The 17,058-nt window shown below is 43.1% G+C and overlaps 1 protein-coding gene across 2 annotated transcripts in view; it reads right to left on the bottom strand.

Annotated features, from left to right (window-relative positions):
• The window catches only part of COL4A2 (collagen type IV alpha 2 chain), a 145,295-nt gene that overhangs the window by 24,169 nt on the left and 104,068 nt on the right, over positions 1-17,058 (bottom strand). For both annotated transcript variants that reach the window (XM_052773592.1, XM_052773593.1), the window contains exons 17-28: positions 14,961-15,014; positions 14,626-14,692; positions 13,130-13,231; positions 12,569-12,724; positions 11,437-11,529; positions 10,966-11,132; positions 8,090-8,162; positions 7,894-8,000; positions 6,506-6,707; positions 5,685-5,744; positions 4,845-4,907; positions 1,226-1,333 (exon numbers count right to left, since the gene is read on the bottom strand). In XM_052773592.1, the coding sequence (XP_052629552.1) occupies positions 1,226-1,333; positions 4,845-4,907; positions 5,685-5,744; positions 6,506-6,707; positions 7,894-8,000; positions 8,090-8,162; positions 10,966-11,132; positions 11,437-11,529; positions 12,569-12,724; positions 13,130-13,231; positions 14,626-14,692; positions 14,961-15,014 (1,252 nt within the window). The remainder of the gene's footprint in view (positions 1-1,225; positions 1,334-4,844; positions 4,908-5,684; positions 5,745-6,505; positions 6,708-7,893; positions 8,001-8,089; positions 8,163-10,965; positions 11,133-11,436; positions 11,530-12,568; positions 12,725-13,129; positions 13,232-14,625; positions 14,693-14,960; positions 15,015-17,058) is intronic.

Consider the following 17,058-nt stretch of genomic DNA (forward strand, 5'->3'; position numbering starts at 1 on the left):
GAAAGACAGTATGGAAGACTGCAGAAAATTGGTCTGAGTGCTGACCACCCTGTGGCCTGGGAGCCATATGGTATGGGAGCCCTAATTTAGCTTTTAGAGCACTCTGCAGAGCTTAGCAGGGGAAGTACAAGTGCGTGGTCCTGCCCTACGCTGCACAGAGCCATGTTTTACAATGCATCCCTTGCCTGTTGACCAGGACATGCAACAACTCTTCTTTTGCCTTCTGTTTTGCTACTACAGATGCAGTAGATGAGCCCAGAGAATACTTTCAGGTCGTGTGCTGCCTTAGGGCAAAGCAGCACCTGGGCACTGGATTTGGGATAGTCTGCAGCACTTTGGTATCTGTGAGGATTTAGGACTTGGAAAAGAGATAGATGGAGAGAATTTCTGAAGAGCTCCTAAATTAAGATGCATCAATGGCTTCTGAATTGTGCTACAAAAAACCCTCAGTGCCCATTTCTCTGACCAAATTAACCTGGTCAGCCACAGGGAAGTGGTAGTTTCTGGCAGTAACTCTTGCTGGACTGACTGATGATCTGTGAACACACCCACTGCAGCTTATTATATGTGTGTGCAGTAGCACTATTTCAGGCTCATCTGACTTACTATCTACGAACAGATCGACTATACATGCAATTAATTGATGTGTCTTGGACGTCCTGGAACTGCTGGAGAGAGACAGAAGCCCTGGGATTTAATCTGTACCTATTACAGACTAGCATAAAATATGACAGGCACTGAACACTTGCAAACAATGTTTGGAAACACAGTCATCTATGGGCAAGGTGAGTAGCTAGTACTCCGCCTTTGATATGTCCAGTATAATTTATACTAATGTTGGAAAAAGTTAAATAGAAATACTAATACTAGTATTTTCTTGCTTTCTGCATCATTATTCTGAATATATTCCATTTGGAATCTGAAGTATCTTGTTATTGAATTTCTTTATTTCTACATGAACTTAATGAATTTTTACTGTCACATTTATAATTTTTCACTATAAAGCAGATTTTAAAAGGTTGGCATCTATGTTACTTTTCATCATTACAGAAGTTGCAGGAAATCCTTTTGGATTTGAAAAGTAGCAGTTTTGTATAATAGTTTATTGTTTGAATATGGAAGGGAAGATAAGTCAAAAATGTATCTGGAATCAAGTTTTTGTGTTTCAGTGACTGTAGTGAAGAAGTCAAAAGTATATAAAGAATGACATATTATTTCAAGATACCTGGAGGACCTGGGAATCCTTCCCGACCTGGATCACCTCGTGTGCCGTTTAGACCTGGGTATCCCACTGGACCTGGATTGCCTGGGAATCCTCTTGCACCTTTTGCACCTAAACAATATAAACGAAAAGAAAGTAAGAAAGTGTGATCTGAACAAACAAAACAGAAACGTGCATATAAGGCAAGAAAAGGTAGTGGTAAATATCATCATGATGTGTTTCTGGATGCAAAGATGAAACTTTTTCTTAAATTTAATGGGACTATACTGTAGCTCTTTAGCAGTATTCAAGATCCCAAGACATGGACCAAAAATCTAGGCTAAGTGCTCTTACAAACATGGATTAACCTGACTTAAAGACTAATGATATGGAGACTACTAGGGTGAAAATAATTAGTCTCACAGACTTTTGGAGACTTTTAATATTTTGTAAATTAAGGTTTTTAGCTTAAGGTCAAAAGGCAATGCCGAAGAAGAACGCTCAACAGAAACGAGCATAGACAAGATGCTGTACGAGGGACAAATTTTTCCCTTCCCTGCTATACTGATCACAGAACAAGAGCAGGCTGGTTTAGATAACCACAAAACAGAAATGTAAGGCTAAAGGTTAGATCTAATCATCCTAGAAACTGAATACAAATTAACTAGCCTACTTATTACATTTGTAACAGTACAGGTCTATAGCTTCGGTAGTAAAAGCAGCGCTGTGCCCTGAAAAAGTGTTCCTCTGGCACTGATCTCATGTTCAGCTCCTGACAGGTAAAATGAGACCTTGCTTGCCTATGATGTAGTATTTGACATTTGGGTAAGTATTACTGTTTATTAACATCTCAAAACCTGCAAGCATTTCGTAGGATTCTTTTGTTAATTTTTTTTTTTTTTTTCCCCATGCAACAGTTTTATTACATGAGTCTTGTTAATTCATTGTATTCCAAGATCAAGATTTTTTTGGTGAAGTTCTTTGAAAATAATTCCTGTGGAACACTTTGTTTCCCTACCTTCCCTAGCTCCTTAAACTCTTTAAGTTCCCAGCTCAGGCTTGAAGGTCAACAACATGCTTTCACATTTTAAGTGTTGTTGCTTAGCATCACCATGAGTTACAACTCATTTATTTATTACACCGAAAGCAAGTTTCTCTCCACCTCTAACTATGACAAACCAAGGAAAAGATCACTTGAATTTTGATACTTTTTTCTACTCTAGTTTTCTGAATTTCCATTATTTAACCATGATTTTTTGCAGTTTTAGCTGTTGTTTGTGAAGGGGAGAAGGAAACCTTTAAAAAGACCACAAATAAGGTGCACATAAACAGCCAATGCGGTGTGAATAGCATTTTCTCCGTGCTGTACAGGACTATTGTTCTTTCCTTTATATGAACAATAACTTCTCAGAAAGCAATTAAAAGGAAAAATCCTAGGCTTTCAGGTCTCAATGAAAAATTCTAATGTGCCTCTTACCCAAATATCATCTTGGTCTTGTTTCCCATCTGTAATAACTGACTTTCATTCATTCTGTTCAGTATTGCACTAATTAAAAAGCCATGTTAGAGAAAGAAGGCAGCAGATGGAGAACGCAACCACTGCTTACCACACATTTCAGTAACTCATTACGCGATGTTAGCTGGTGTTAACACGTTGTGCCAAACAGTAGTAAGAAAAAGTTTTTATAGTAGACCAGTGTTTAGTTTGCAAGCACTTTAGCTGTACGTTTGAACCAGAAAACAACTTAAATATTTTATTCAACAGCAATCATGTAGGTCTTGAGACTACTGAATAACCGGGATGTAACTTAGGGTGGGCTGTGTACGTTGCCAGGAATTTCAAAGGAACACAAGGACATGAGGGTGTGAGACTATAAAGATGACTCCTTGCTTGATATACGGGGTGCCATCAGCAGCGAGGACACCGAGAGACCTGATTGTCTATAGCAGAGCTCCATCTGGGCTGAAAAGAAGGCAGGAAACCTTGTGGACAAAACCACATCACTCTAAGCAGACAATGAAAATAGTGTAAAGGAGGTGTTGGTGGTTTTGTGTCAATCCAGAGAATGTGGGTAGGAATGATGCTCCAGGAAAGTAGACTGACACAGCTACAGCAACAAGAAGCTGTGACAAGTTCTAAAACGTGTCCTGTTCCTCCTGGGTTTTCAGCTCCCAAACTGCCTCACGTTGAAAGGTGGCTACAGGCAGAGTTCTGCACTGGGCTCAGCAAGGGTCCTTTTCCAGTTTTTGGAGGGAAAGGACGCAAAAAAACCCCCCTTAAAATTACTGAAACATATAAGCTGACAAAGAGAAAAATTTGTTAAAGAGCTAACCAAGAGTACAAAATACAAAACACAGGAAAACAGCATCACTTGTATTACAGCAGGAGTCTTACAGCTAGGAGTTAAATCTGACTGTATTCACTGAAAGAAAAACCTTCAAGCTCAATGAATGAAAGAGTAAATAAATCATACTTAGAAAAAAATTACAAAGATGGCAAATAAAACAACCTTCAGAAGCATTGATCCTAACAACAAACTAAGGCGTTAGGACTAAGGAAAGATAGGTCAGAGACACGCATCACCTTTCAACAGAGATAAAATGTTCCCTTTTAAGATCCATTAGTCTGTGATAAATCAGTCCATCAATCCATGCAAGCCATAATAGACCTTGTGCTGGAAAAAAAAAGGGCTTGACCTTAAAATTTATAGTCCAGCTCTCTGACCTTGGCTAAAGCACAGGGGGCACAGGAATGGGCATCAAGAATTTTACATTTCCCAAACTCTGAAGGACCCAGTTATGGTTTTTGTCAGTACCTTTACCAGCTGGCAATGAGAAGGATTTACTAAGAAACAGCTTTATTGCTTAGGCTGGGAGTACATAAGCTTATAGGAACTACCAGTGCTGGTCAGAGGTTCCCTCTTCAAGGTCAATCGTTATGACCACTCATCACGCCTGTTCATGTTTCTCTTGATGCCATCCCACTCAGTCCTTCAGACCCTGTCCCCACCTCCTCTTCCTTTTGGGAGGAGGTGGGGGACCCTCAGTGCTGGGCCACCGGGAAGGCCCAGGATCACCAGAAGGTCCCTCTGGGCTAGGGTGGACCAGCTCTGCAAGGAAGGCGCGCGTGGCTACACTGCGTTGCATCAGACATGACACCGAGCCGCGTTAAAGACTTTAGGCTCACTCTTGCTGAAAGCACTCTGTGTAACGCACAAGGAGGAATAGTAAGAAGGATCTGCCAGAGTCCTCCGTTGCAGCCTTTTATCACCCTGCTCTCAGGATTTTCCTTGTGAGGCGTCCAGTCAGCTCTGAGAGACCTTGGTATACCCTCTACCAGTAAACTTGTAGACTCTCTCTGTATACTCTCACTTACTTGCACGTGGAGAGTAGCAAATGGGCTGTCCTTTCTGTCTCCTGTTTCATGGCTGCCGCTCATTAGCAAAGGCAGAAATAGCTCCGGCATAGTGCAGCCACCTGGGCTGCAGGCTGCTTAGATCCCTCTGCCAGCTTCAAGTTAATGCTCCCCTCCATTGTCATTTCTAAAACTTGCTGCCTGCTAAGGCTCAACCTTAATTGACCTTGCAAGATCTCCCTCAAAACATGGCGTACGTGGGAAACAAAAGTGAAGGCAAAACGTTACCTGTGGCTCCTGGCAGTCCTGGCTTGCCTTGGGATCCCTTTGGTGGCCTCACACAGCCCGCGCCTGCAAACAAAGAGGGTTAGCTGCACCATACGTGCTCATGTGATGCCTCTCATCAGCTCTGCACCTGCAGTTGAGACAACATCATTAAAGCAGGTGAATGAAATTAACAGGCAAACCCCTAATTTGAAACAAGTTTTATTCTTCATTAAAAAACCCAATTGGTCATGGGTGGCATTTTCAGGGGAGCACTCAAGCTGAGCTCCACCCCAAGAGCTGCTCTTCTCCCTGTTTTACAGGGGCTATAGTGGCTGCTCCGGTTAGACCGGCATGGGAAGGGTAGTCCAACCTCATTGATGACTGTATTTTTCAGAATAAGAAAAACACTTTGTTTCCCTGTGGGCAGTTTATACCCCTGAAGCAATCAAGTCAAATTTTGGTACAAATGAAGGGTTTTTTCCTTTGTATGTCAAGTTGCACTGAAAATCTTCAAAGTTCTTCTTTAAAAGAAGTTGCTTGAATTTTCTTGGGCACCTAATTTCTGGGACTGTTGTTATAGATTGCATGGTAATCATTATTTTGTCACAATAAACACGCAGGAGCAATGAAATAAAGAATTTCTGAATTGCAAAGCTAAAAGTGCAGTAATTTTAGAATGTTCAATTTGATCAAATTACTTTTGAGCTATGTACAGTATATGCATGGTTATTTGTGACCTGAAGTTCAAACAGTTTACAATCGAGAGCATCCAAAGCAGTCATCAGAAAGAAAGTATCAAGCCATAAGAGCAGCATAAGACGAAATATTAAAATATATTCAAGCCATTTGTAGGTACAGTACCTGACCATATTGGCTCGGTTCCATCTCCTCTAGAAAAGTCTTCAGTGACCTGCCCACAGTCTACGAGCAAAGAATGGGAAAAGACAGTTATTATTTAAAAGAGAAAAATTGTAAAATGCTCTTAATTCTAACCAAAATGTCTATTACAACACCAGATAATGTATTCTCTTATGTATTATGCATACAGACAACACAAACCATTTGCTATAACATACTGGAACTCTCTATCCGTATATTACTTAAATCCAGGCCTGAAACCTAGCCCTGTCAGAGTCCGGAGGCTGTCCCCCATGCGCTCCGTAGGGCTGGCAGGTGCCTGCTCTGGCTGGAATATTCTGCCAGGCATCTCGATGTCGAGCAATAAAACTCTGAGCCTGAGCTCTTGTGAACGTAGCCCTGGCATTCTTATACTGGCAGGGACTCGGAAAGCTGCAGAGATCTATGAAGAGCTCTGAAGGATGGACACATGATTTCCTCTGGTCAATTAAAAGTTTATGTTGGATGGGGAAGACCCGAGAAAACCACCTGTGAGTACTGCAATGGCAGGACATTGCTCCATTGCCTCCAGCTGCTTGAAACCTGAAAGGTGTTACCTGCTGGCACTGACATTCATTCATGCTATTTCAATACCCGACATGAAACTACTGGGACTTCTGATGTGTGTCCTCCTTTAAGATTTCTGCACGACTAATACAAGCAATCCCTTTTTACCCACACAGCCCCCCCCAAACGCTGCCTTTTCCACAGTGCGTTGTACAGATGCTGCACACAATTCAGTAACGATCCCCACGGCTTTGCTGTAAGACAGCGACGTCTCTTACCAAGTTGGCCAGGCTCTCCTGGCGGGCCGGGCAGACCTGGCGGTCCCTGGGCTCCGTCCTGTCCGCGGTCACCCGGAGAACCCCGGTACCCTTTTGGACCAGCAAATCCTTCACCCGGCGGGCCGGCTTCTCCTGGAAAGCCCTTGGGGCCTAATTCACCTGGATAACCAGGATCGCCGGGCAAACCTCTGATACTGTCACCCTGCGGGAAGGGAAGAGAGGCGGTCACTCCCGGCTTTGCTGAGAAACAAACAGAACCCAGACAGTGGAACTACTCTCATGAATAACGTCTTACGGGCAGCAATTCCTCAGGTGTCGCATCCCAGCTCTTTAAATCAACATTGCAAATAAAACATATTTGAAATAATCTGACTTTAATTTAGACCTCATGGCAGAAAAGGCACGGCAGAAGCACTCTTAGAGGGAGCGTTCCCCTAAAAACGCTGGCCCGTGAATGGCGCGCGGGCAAATCGAATCACTGCTGTGGAGAGGCTTATTGCCCTTTCTGAAAAGCTGCGAGTGGGTTTTGGGGAAGCCACATGCATCGCTAGAGGTATTCTGGTGTGGCATTTACTTCTGAGACCTTGAGAAAAGCTGACATAAAATTGCGCCCAAATGGGCAGAGTTTTTTCTTTGTCTGTTCCTCTAGTGATATTTCTACACCACTGAATCAACATCTTATGATCATCACTACAAAACGTTTCCATCCTCAGAAGTAATATAAAGTACCATCTTTACTGGTAGTAAAAAGCACTGTGGTCCAGATTGAATGATACGGCTCTGGCCCATCTTCAAATATGACGCAAGAGCATCCCAGTGGTCCAAAACAGCATTTATGATGGACAATATGAATGCCTCTTGCAAGGTATTTAACTTTTTCTTTTGCTTACAGAAGGAGCTTAGAAAACAAACTAAAACTACTTGTCTAACTTCTAGATGGCTACAGTTAGTTAGGTGAGGTGCTATCAAGCATATATATGATGACATAAGCTACGTTTTGAGGTCGTAAAATTGTAGAAAATTTTGCTTTTCTTTAACTCAGTCGTAACAAAGCTGTTGAAGTTCAGTCACACAGAATCTCTCTGAGACAATGCTAGGAGGAGTCACTAATAAACCACTAATTATCACAAACTAACCAGTAATAACAAGCTGGCCTAAATGGGTTAGCTACTACTTAATTGTTTAAATAAAATGGAAATAAAAGTGAAAGTCTGTTCTAAAAACCCTGAGAGTAAACCTGATATTTAATATATCAATACCAGCAAAGCCAGTCTAGTTGTGCATCATTATCTGTGAGAGAAGGATAGTCTGGTGATCATAACTCCTCAGAATTAAATGCATTAGTGGTTGAGTGTGGTGGAAATGATTTAGCTATATTTGCTACTTACCGGCAGGCCAGGCTGTCCTGGTAAACCATCTAATCCATCTCTGCCTGGGAAACCGTCTTCACCTCTGATACCAGGCAGCCCGGGATCTCCTCGGATTCCTTTGGTGCCTAAAGAAGACCTTTCATTGTGAGACCAGTGTCTCATATAATAGCAAAAAATAATAGCAAAACACACGTGGTATGAATTTTTACTCTACCTTTGGTAGTTATGTGTAAAGAATCTCCCTTTTCTCCTTTTGGTCCAGGAAATCCATCTTGACCCGAAAATCCCTGGTGTTACATACATTGAAGAAAAAAAAGAAACAGAACCACTTAAGAAATAAGTATCAAGATATGCATTTCCACTGTCTTGCTTAAAAAAAAAAAAGTCTCCTTAAATTTTACTGCCTTCCTGTTACTTTCTGTGAATGATTTCCACTTCAGTAATCCCATTCTTGTGCCTGAATCTTTATTAATACGCTCTAACTAGGACCAAGGTCTATGTGGCATGGAAGGGGAGCTTCTACATGAGGATGGCACTGGCAGAGCTGTGGCTTACCAGGAGCTAGAGTCCTGCAGACGACTGCAGCTGCAGAACTGCACTGGAGAAAACACGGTAAATTACTCAGCGTTAGCCACTAAAGAAAACGCTGTGAGCGACTCTTTGGCACCATGGAAACAGAACTCAGGGTTGTATTGACCTGCAAGTCCTCCTGCCACCGCTACAAGAGACAACCTCATAGCTGGCACTGGATTGAGATTCACACCACCGCTGTGGGGCTGAAAAGTAACACCGTCCTCATGTACCAGAGACGAGAACTCGGGCACGGAGCGATGAGGTGACATGCCCCGGACATGGACCTGTGGGAAAGGCTTTGGTCAGAAGGGAGAGCGCGAGGTCCGTGGTCCAACCCAGCACTTGGAGCTGCAGCGGGGTGCTCAGGACCTTGCCTAGTCCCGCTTTGGAGATCTTCAGGGAGGGAGATTTCCTCTCTTGCAAAGGCAAACCGCGGTGAAGCTAAAGACCAGTCTCCGGCATTCCTGATCCCTCGGCGTAATGCAGAGTCCTCCTGAGCAGCCCATCTGAAAGTGGTATTGCTCCTGCTGGCCAAGAGCCTTTCTAGAAGTCACAGGACCAAACCCGTGGCAGGCGCCAAGGCCCAGAGGTTACAGACTCATTTACCGTTGACTATTTTATGCCAGTTAGCTTTAGTTCTGAACAATTACATTCATGCTCACTAAAATAAAAGCCACGCATGTTCGGTTTTCCCTAGCCCCCTCTTACTGAATTCCAGGGCAGGCACTGAATGAAAGGGATGTACCCGTGATGCGTTTATTTTTTGTTTAAAATACTCCTGTGCCACATGTTACTTAAAAGGCTGTCTTTTGCATCATTGCATTGCACTGACATTCTCCAAGATTTTCTTGGGTGAAAAGCACGTGTGGAAACTGTATCTCAGCTGCAGGTCATCTCAATACAGGTTTGCACTTCTGTAAGTCTAAAGGAGAAGATCAGATTTGAGTATAAGGATCCTGCTTTACCCGGGCCATATTTGCAAACCGCATTTTAATGGTCACTGAAGCCACATCTATACACCACGGTAAAGATGTTTCTTTTGGTCATTGCTTTTTGCAGGCCAAAAGAAATCTCAGGAATTTAATATAATGCTGAATTATTTCACTGACTATATAACTGCAGAGATTTTTAGCAGTAATACTGCATTAATAGTATGACGTTCACATTGCTATTTTTTTGTTTTCAAGGTTTAAATGTCATGTATAATGCAATTTAGCACATAGGTGTTTTCAAAATCTTTTACAGCTGTTTCTAATTCCTCTTTCTCCACAGAAAAATATACCCTTTGCTTGGGGTAAAAATTTATTTTCATTAAAATGATACAGATCTGATCTCGATTAAGTATATTTACTGTCCGTATATGTAACTTTTTGAATGTGCTCAAAGAATTATGGAGTCACTTCTGCCTAAGTATATGGACCAAGAATATTTAAGCTAAATTGTTTTACTTTGAATTTGTTGCAGACCAAAGGCTGAGATAAAGTCAGGCCTTTGCTGCTGAGTGATATTTTGCTATGCTATGGTATGTCTGTATATGTCTATACTACCATCTGTTCTACAGTAATTTAAATTTTGGTATGAAGATATTGAAATTTGTCATTTCAAAGGCAAAAAACTTTGCAGAACTTGCAAAATTTTAACTGAAGTTTCAACACTGAACTTTTTGAAAATATCTGTCAACTTTTTCATGACTTCTAGAAATTAGAACTTTTCATAGAAGTATTTTGAATTTTCAGCAAAAATCTGATCTATTTTTTCTGCTTTTTTTTGACAGCCACAATCAAATCAAAGTTAATTTTATTTTAATTCTAACAAATTCCCAAACTTAAGCTAGCTGTGAGCGAGTTTGGTTTTTTGATGTTCAGAAGAGCCTAAAGCACTAACTGAAAACATTATGTTTGCTCTGGCATCTTTGCATAAACAGAATCAGTTTTGGGTCAGCTTTACAAAAATTCTATCCTAAAATCTTGAGAGATGTGACTTCCTGAAGTCAGTTCTGACTGTGAGGAACCGTGATGCAGTTGGCATACCCCATAGTACAGCACCTTTAAGTGTAAATAACAAGCAAGCAATTACAAGCAAAGTCCATTTCTTGGGGTTATTGAATGGTGGTTTTCAGGAAGACTTAATGTATTATAAACAAGAAAGTTACATTTCATCAGTTTGACATACGCATCTTATTAGCAACAACCTTAAGTTACTACTGGAATTGTTACCCTTCTAGATTGTCAGATCATACTCAGTACTACAGCTGCTTGAAAGGGTTCTGCTGAGCGAGCTTTGTTTAAATGGACTTTGGATTATGTGGAAATCTTTCGCTCTTCCCCAAACATCCTATTTTCACCTCCATCCTAGCAATTTTTGGCTTTCAGTATTTTCTAGATAGCAATCTGAAAGTTATTGAAGTGGCACAGAAGAAAAGAAACCATACTTTTCATTGTTTTTCCATGGAGAATAGCTTGGGTTTTTTTTCTAGTAGGCATATAAAACTATGCAATAAAGAAACAAGCATCTCACTTTTGCTCCAGGGTAGCCAGGATTACCATGTGGTCCTTGATCACCAGGTTCTCCTTTCCTCCCAGGCTGGCCAGGGGTTCCTGGAAAGCCAGGAGGGCCGGGGGGGCCAGTAGAGCCCCTTCTCATTTCATCACCCACAAGGCATTTACTGCAATCCCCTTCTTCACCTAAGAAAAGGATTGGAAAGAGAAAAAAGAATGCTCTGTCACAACAAATAGACATTCAGCTGTATCCATTTTGTATACAGACTCGAGAATACTTGAGTAGTTTCTCAAATACTTCAGAAAAGTACTACTTTTTTTTTTTTTTCTTACAAGAAACTAACACAATGTTTCCTTGTTGTGTTAGCCCCAGATCAAATTCATCGGTCCCCAAGCATGTCATAGTTCAATAAACTCAGACAGAATACAATGGGAGCTTTACACAATGCATAACATCAGATCATCTATCAAGTTATCAGTTATAACCTACCTTTAGGTCCTTTTGGTCCTCTTGGCCCAGGGAAACCCTGCACGCCAAATCTACCTGGCATGCCCTCCCGTCCTTTTAATCCAAAGAGAGAACCTAGAAGTTTAATTAAATAAAAACAGAAATTAATCTACCGAAGATTTCCTTTTCTTCTCTTTCCTCCCTGTTCTTTTGAGCTGCGCTGCATCTGCCCTTTTGTTTCCCCTAATGTCATTTACTGTCTAACCCAGCCTGTTGTTATCCACCCCGCGCTCTCTTCCTCTCTCCCTCTTCTCACAGCTTCCCACACCCGTTCTCAGTAACTTCCCTCTGCTGTGGCAGATGATCCTTGCCATTCTTTGCTCTCTCTCACCCCAAATTCCTTTGCTCCTCTCCGTCAGCACAACGTACTTCGCGGTACCACAGACTGCCTGCTCTGGATCATCTCCTGCACATCCTTTTCTCCAGTCCTGCTCTCGCACCGCAGCCTGGTGCTTTTCACAGGGGCACAGCACAGCACCAGTCAGAAGTGGCCTCTGGAGGCCACCCGGTCCAACGCTCCGCTCAGAGCAGGGCCAACCTCAAAGTTACGGCAAGTTGCTCACAGCCTTGTCCAGCTGAGTACTGAATATCTCCAAAGATGGAGAGTCTACAACCTCTCTGGGCAACCTGTTCCAGTGCCTGACCACCCTCATGGTGAAAAAGGTTTTCCTAATACCTAAGCAGAACTTCCTCTGTTGCATCTTGTAGCCATTGCTTCTTGCCCTGTTGCTGTGCTCCTTAGTGAAGCATCTGGTTCCATTTTCCCTATGACCTCCCAAGAGGTAGGGGAAGATAGCAGTAAGATTCCCCTTAGCTTTCTCTTTTCCAGGCTAAGGAAGAAATCCAGCTTTCTCAGGCACTCCTTGACACTCATATCCCTCCCCCTGCCCAAAACAGACCTTCTTTTCTTTCCGATGTTGCCAGAATGTCTAAAAACCACGGAAACCTGTCCTTTACTGATGACCATACAACACTTCTCCCCTGTGTGTCCTCCCTGCCACCCATTTCATTTCATTCCCTCAACCTACTTTCTCACTTTGCCTTGCCAACGGCTATCTTTAAAATAAGCAAAGACGTTCCTGTGACTTCTCATCATCTCTCTTCATGCACTTACCAGGGGATCCAGCAGGACCAGGTGGGCCACGGAGTCCTGGTGTGCCGTCCTTACCCGGAAAACCAGGCGGGCCCACCTGATAAGCGGGAGATCCTACTTCACCTTTTTTGCCTTTCGGTCCCATTTCTCCAGGTAAGCCTGGCTTATCCCCATCCGCTGAAACAGAACCAGGGAAGAAGGTCAGACCAATTTCTTAAAAGCGCTGCTCAAAGAGCTGTAATGTAGCAGAAGGGAAAGTTCACACAACTGCATCTAACGTGCAAGGAAAATGGAGATATTTAGCATAGAGCAAAAAAGGTAACTGAACTTTTCACTTGAGCAAATCAATAGCAGTTACTGAAGCAAGGCTCTGTCATCATCTCCACTTCAGTTGCTTTGCCAGAGCCCCATCGAGGCCGAAGGAAAATGCTCCCCTCAGTTTTTGCCCCCGCAGTTAGTTATCTACCACTCTGCGCTGCATATTCCATGGTCCACACATGTATCTCCCCCACCCTGACCCTGTTACGAGTTAAAAATCGCTATAAAGTTAAGCTGTTGGAACATGTGTTGCTGGGATATTACCATCAGAGAACCCAGGAGGACCAGGCAGCCCACGATCTCCCTCCTCTCCTGGGTCTCCCTGCAGTCCAGAAACACCTGGAAAGCCTGGATCGCCTCTTGCACCTGAAAGACATCCCCGGTTCCACAGAACACATGTTAGCGTGATGCTGTTTGTGATCCTTAAGTACCGACTCGTGATACACTGCAGATTGCTCAATTCTTAGAAAGTAAAAATTAGGAACTTCAAGGGCTTCAGAATATTAGAATTTACCATCATTTCTTAAAGGTAGCTTTAGAAATGCAAAAACCTGTAACCTCATGCTGCCTCAGCCTGAATAAAGGAATATATCTGAGAGATTTCTGTAAAGCCCAAATACCTGGGAGCTGAGCATGGCCTGTGACAGGAATGGCGTGGAGCCACCAAGCCCAGGAGGAAGGAGCATCTCTCTCAGCTCTTACTAATATGCCGCTAGAGCTACATTGCTCCTGGGAAGCACAGAAGACCAGCTCTCTGGGGAGAGCCCCTCCTTTCCCTACAAGAAGCTGCCGTTATAACAGAGGTATGATATGTGAGCTTTCCTCTGCTCCCCAGTACCAAAAGCATCTGCTATTGCCTGCAGAAAGGATCGTGCTCTTGTCAAAGGTCAATGGTACTGGAGGACATATGGTGCGTCCAGCCCTCCGCCGGCCTCCTCCTCTCTCTACACAGTCTCTCCTGCTCCTACGAGCCCGGCAGGGTATTCGGGGTGATTTGAACAACGTTTTGGGCGTCTTGCTCCCTTTCTCTGGAAGGGAACCATTCATTGCTAGACTCTCTGGCTATCAACGAGACCAGTAAACTCAACCGAACGAGGACACAGGCTGGGGCAACAGCATGTGATCACCCTTGCTGTTTGCTGGCACCTTCCCTGGAAGAGTTTTGGCCTTGGCAAACTGATATCACCTTCTATGTGTTTCTAGTCTGGGCAGCCAGAGCCACCACAGCTCTGCAGGAGAGCTGACAGTGGGTGCTATGAGCCTAGTGAAAAGATCAAAAGGAAATTTGTCAATTTAAAAAGGGGAAAAAAAAAATCCTCTTCTATTCCTCAAGGCTTTTTAAAAGTGTTTGGGTTTCTTTTTTTCTTTCTGAATATTAGATTATAAGAATGGTCTCTGCTGTGCTGCCATTGCTGCACTTTATCCAGGGTCCCTGAAACAGGACGCAGAAGACACTCTTCCATTCCTCCTTTCACTGGACAATGAAGCCACGCACTTTTTTGCTTGTTTCTTCTCTGTGGACACAGGAATGCATGGATGCCTTTTGTATAGCAATCCAGCTTCAGCAGAAGAGACAAAGAAACCACCTGCCTCCAAAAAGGTGATTAGGGCACTCTCTCGGAAGGCAATTATATCTTCTGGAACAGTTTAGCAAACAACAGTTTTTTGAGGAGCTGAATTCTCAGAATTTCATGCTTTTGATCTATGTAGATGGTAGTAAAACGCAGCTAAGATAAGCAATCTAAGCAAGGAAGACGTACCTTTCCTTGGGACGCTGGAAGGAAAATAGGAAACTGGTCCTGGAGGACCGATCTCGCCTGGCTCCCCCTGTTAACAGAAGTTGAAGTATCACATCTAAGCACATTATTCTAGAGGATTTCTTTTAAAATGGAAAGGTATGCCCATGAAACACAAATAAACAGACTTTCAAAAGCACTGATGTGACTTTTAAGAAATCTCAGAGATTTCAAGTTAACAAACCACATAACCAGTTCTACAATGACAACAAACACAATTGTTATTACATGACAGAAAAGAAAAGAAAGCAAAATGACATCTGGTTTATTGCTTCTAGCAAACAAAAGTAAAGCAGTACCTTGCCTCCCCTAGGACCGTAGCCGCCCGGTGGACCATCAAATCCTGGAAAACCCTGTAATACACATAAAAATGATTGACTTTTCCTTTATCAGAGAGAGAATAAAATTATTTGGTCTGTAGCAGCTGGCTTCCTCTGATGTTAGCGTAAAAACTACACAACAGAGCTGAGCATTTTGTCTCTCTGGGGTGTAGTAATTCGGGCAATACCATTAATTCTCCTCGTGTTTTGATGTTCCATCTTTCGGACCAAGCCTAACGGCCGTCAAAGGCCAGAGGGGTCCGCTGTGGCGCAGGCTGTCGGCCCTGGCAGCAGCGCAGGCGACGAAGGAGCACCTACCCTCGCACCATCCCACGGAGGCTGCGGGATGGGAGCGAGACACGGGATCCCCTCCGTGCCCGCTGACCCTGAGACACGTGGGCCAGGCAGCCAGAACACACCAGCCTGCTGCAAGAAGACTAAACGAGTCTGAATCGTTACGAGTGGATATATTTTCACTGGAATGCGAGCAGCGAAATAGCACCGAAGTGCGCAGGTCCTTTTTGCTGTTTTCCAGGCGGCTGGAGCCTGTTTGGCCAGAGAGGCGTTCTCCGGCTGAGCAAGGAGAGCTCGGGACCAGCCCTGAAGGCACCTTCATCCAACTCTCCCACCCCCGGGCATGCCGTATCCCAGAGAAAATTTTCCATCCCTACCCAGCAAATGTTATAATATTTAAGGTCCTGCCCACTTAGTTCTTTTAAAAGGTCTGAAATACAAAGCATGTGGATTAAAACACGTGTGGTAAAACTCGGTATATCCTACCATATGACAGCGTATTTCAGCTGCTGGGGGTGCACAGAGCAAAGTGCAGATTTCAGTGATGCGGATACAGAAGAGATGATCTCTTCTGTGTGCTTTGCTCAGCTCTTTGACAACTTTTGTTCTCTATAGAAAATGTTACTCTGGAAAAAGACTAGCGTTAAAAAGGAGAGCTTTTAGTAAAAAAACAGTGGCCAGATCATCAACCAATACCAATTAACACAGTTTCACCAAAACCAGTAGGTTTGTATAATTCACACTAGTTAGATTATTAGCCAGCTTTTTAAAAATTCAGCATGTCCCGAGTTTGACAGCGGGAACACCTCCTACACAGAACTTGAATGTTAATAACCAGCTCTCTAAGTCACTTCCACAGTTTTGAAGCGCTACAAATACCACAGCTCTCAGCAAGACGCCACAAACTGGACCGAACACTTCAGAGACCTTTCCGTAATGGCAACTGTACATCACACCATCAGAAAAGAAGCCTCTTGAGTATCAGGTGTAAAACCTCTTTACACTAGGTGGAGCTGGTGGTCTAAAAGTGAAGCCGGCAGCTTCCTAATTAACTGCAACTTCATCTGTGTGCAGGCAGGACTCAGCCATTCTTCTTTCTTTCTTAAGAATCAAATCACTCGAAAATCAACAAAAAGAAGGTCGTTGTGAGCAGCGCATCGAGTAGCTGTCCCCTCTCATACACACGTTATACAATGATACTCCATCCAAACCAACGCACCTTCCACTAAAATGGTTGCCGAGATCCACCCTCGAGAAGGGGAAGCCACTGACCATTTCTGACTGGAGCATGAACCCACGTTAAGGTCAATCAGTGGGCTTTAATGGGTTTTGCGTCAGCCTCTCCACGTACGTATTACTGATAACATATTCCCTTTCACACCACCAGGTTTTGTGATCAGACCGAAGAGCTGTGCAAATGTTATTTTTCATATTCTATATAATTTCATGTCCCATGTGTTTCATGTTATTATTGTTATGCCTTCATGGCAGGACAAATCCTTAAACAACTAAGGATGGAGTCATGCATCCCACAGCTGTTTGAATACCTCACAGAAGTGATTTCTAATGCTGACTGAAGAAGCCTTTTTCTGAGACTGAACAGAAAGCATGAGCTCTTCTCTGTCTGACAGAATGCTATTTTAAATATTTGGGTGTTTTTCCATGGGGACAGAGATTTAACTGGAATATTTATCAGTTTCCCTTTCTTCTTTTGTGATATTCAAGATAACCATACAGCTCAACCGCATCTGCAGAAAGCTATTCAAAAAAGTAAGTTTCTGCA

Source organism: Harpia harpyja, chromosome 22 (assembly GCF_026419915.1).
Source record: "Harpia harpyja isolate bHarHar1 chromosome 22, bHarHar1 primary haplotype, whole genome shotgun sequence".
Classification (NCBI taxonomy): domain Eukaryota; kingdom Metazoa; phylum Chordata; class Aves; order Accipitriformes; family Accipitridae; genus Harpia; species Harpia harpyja.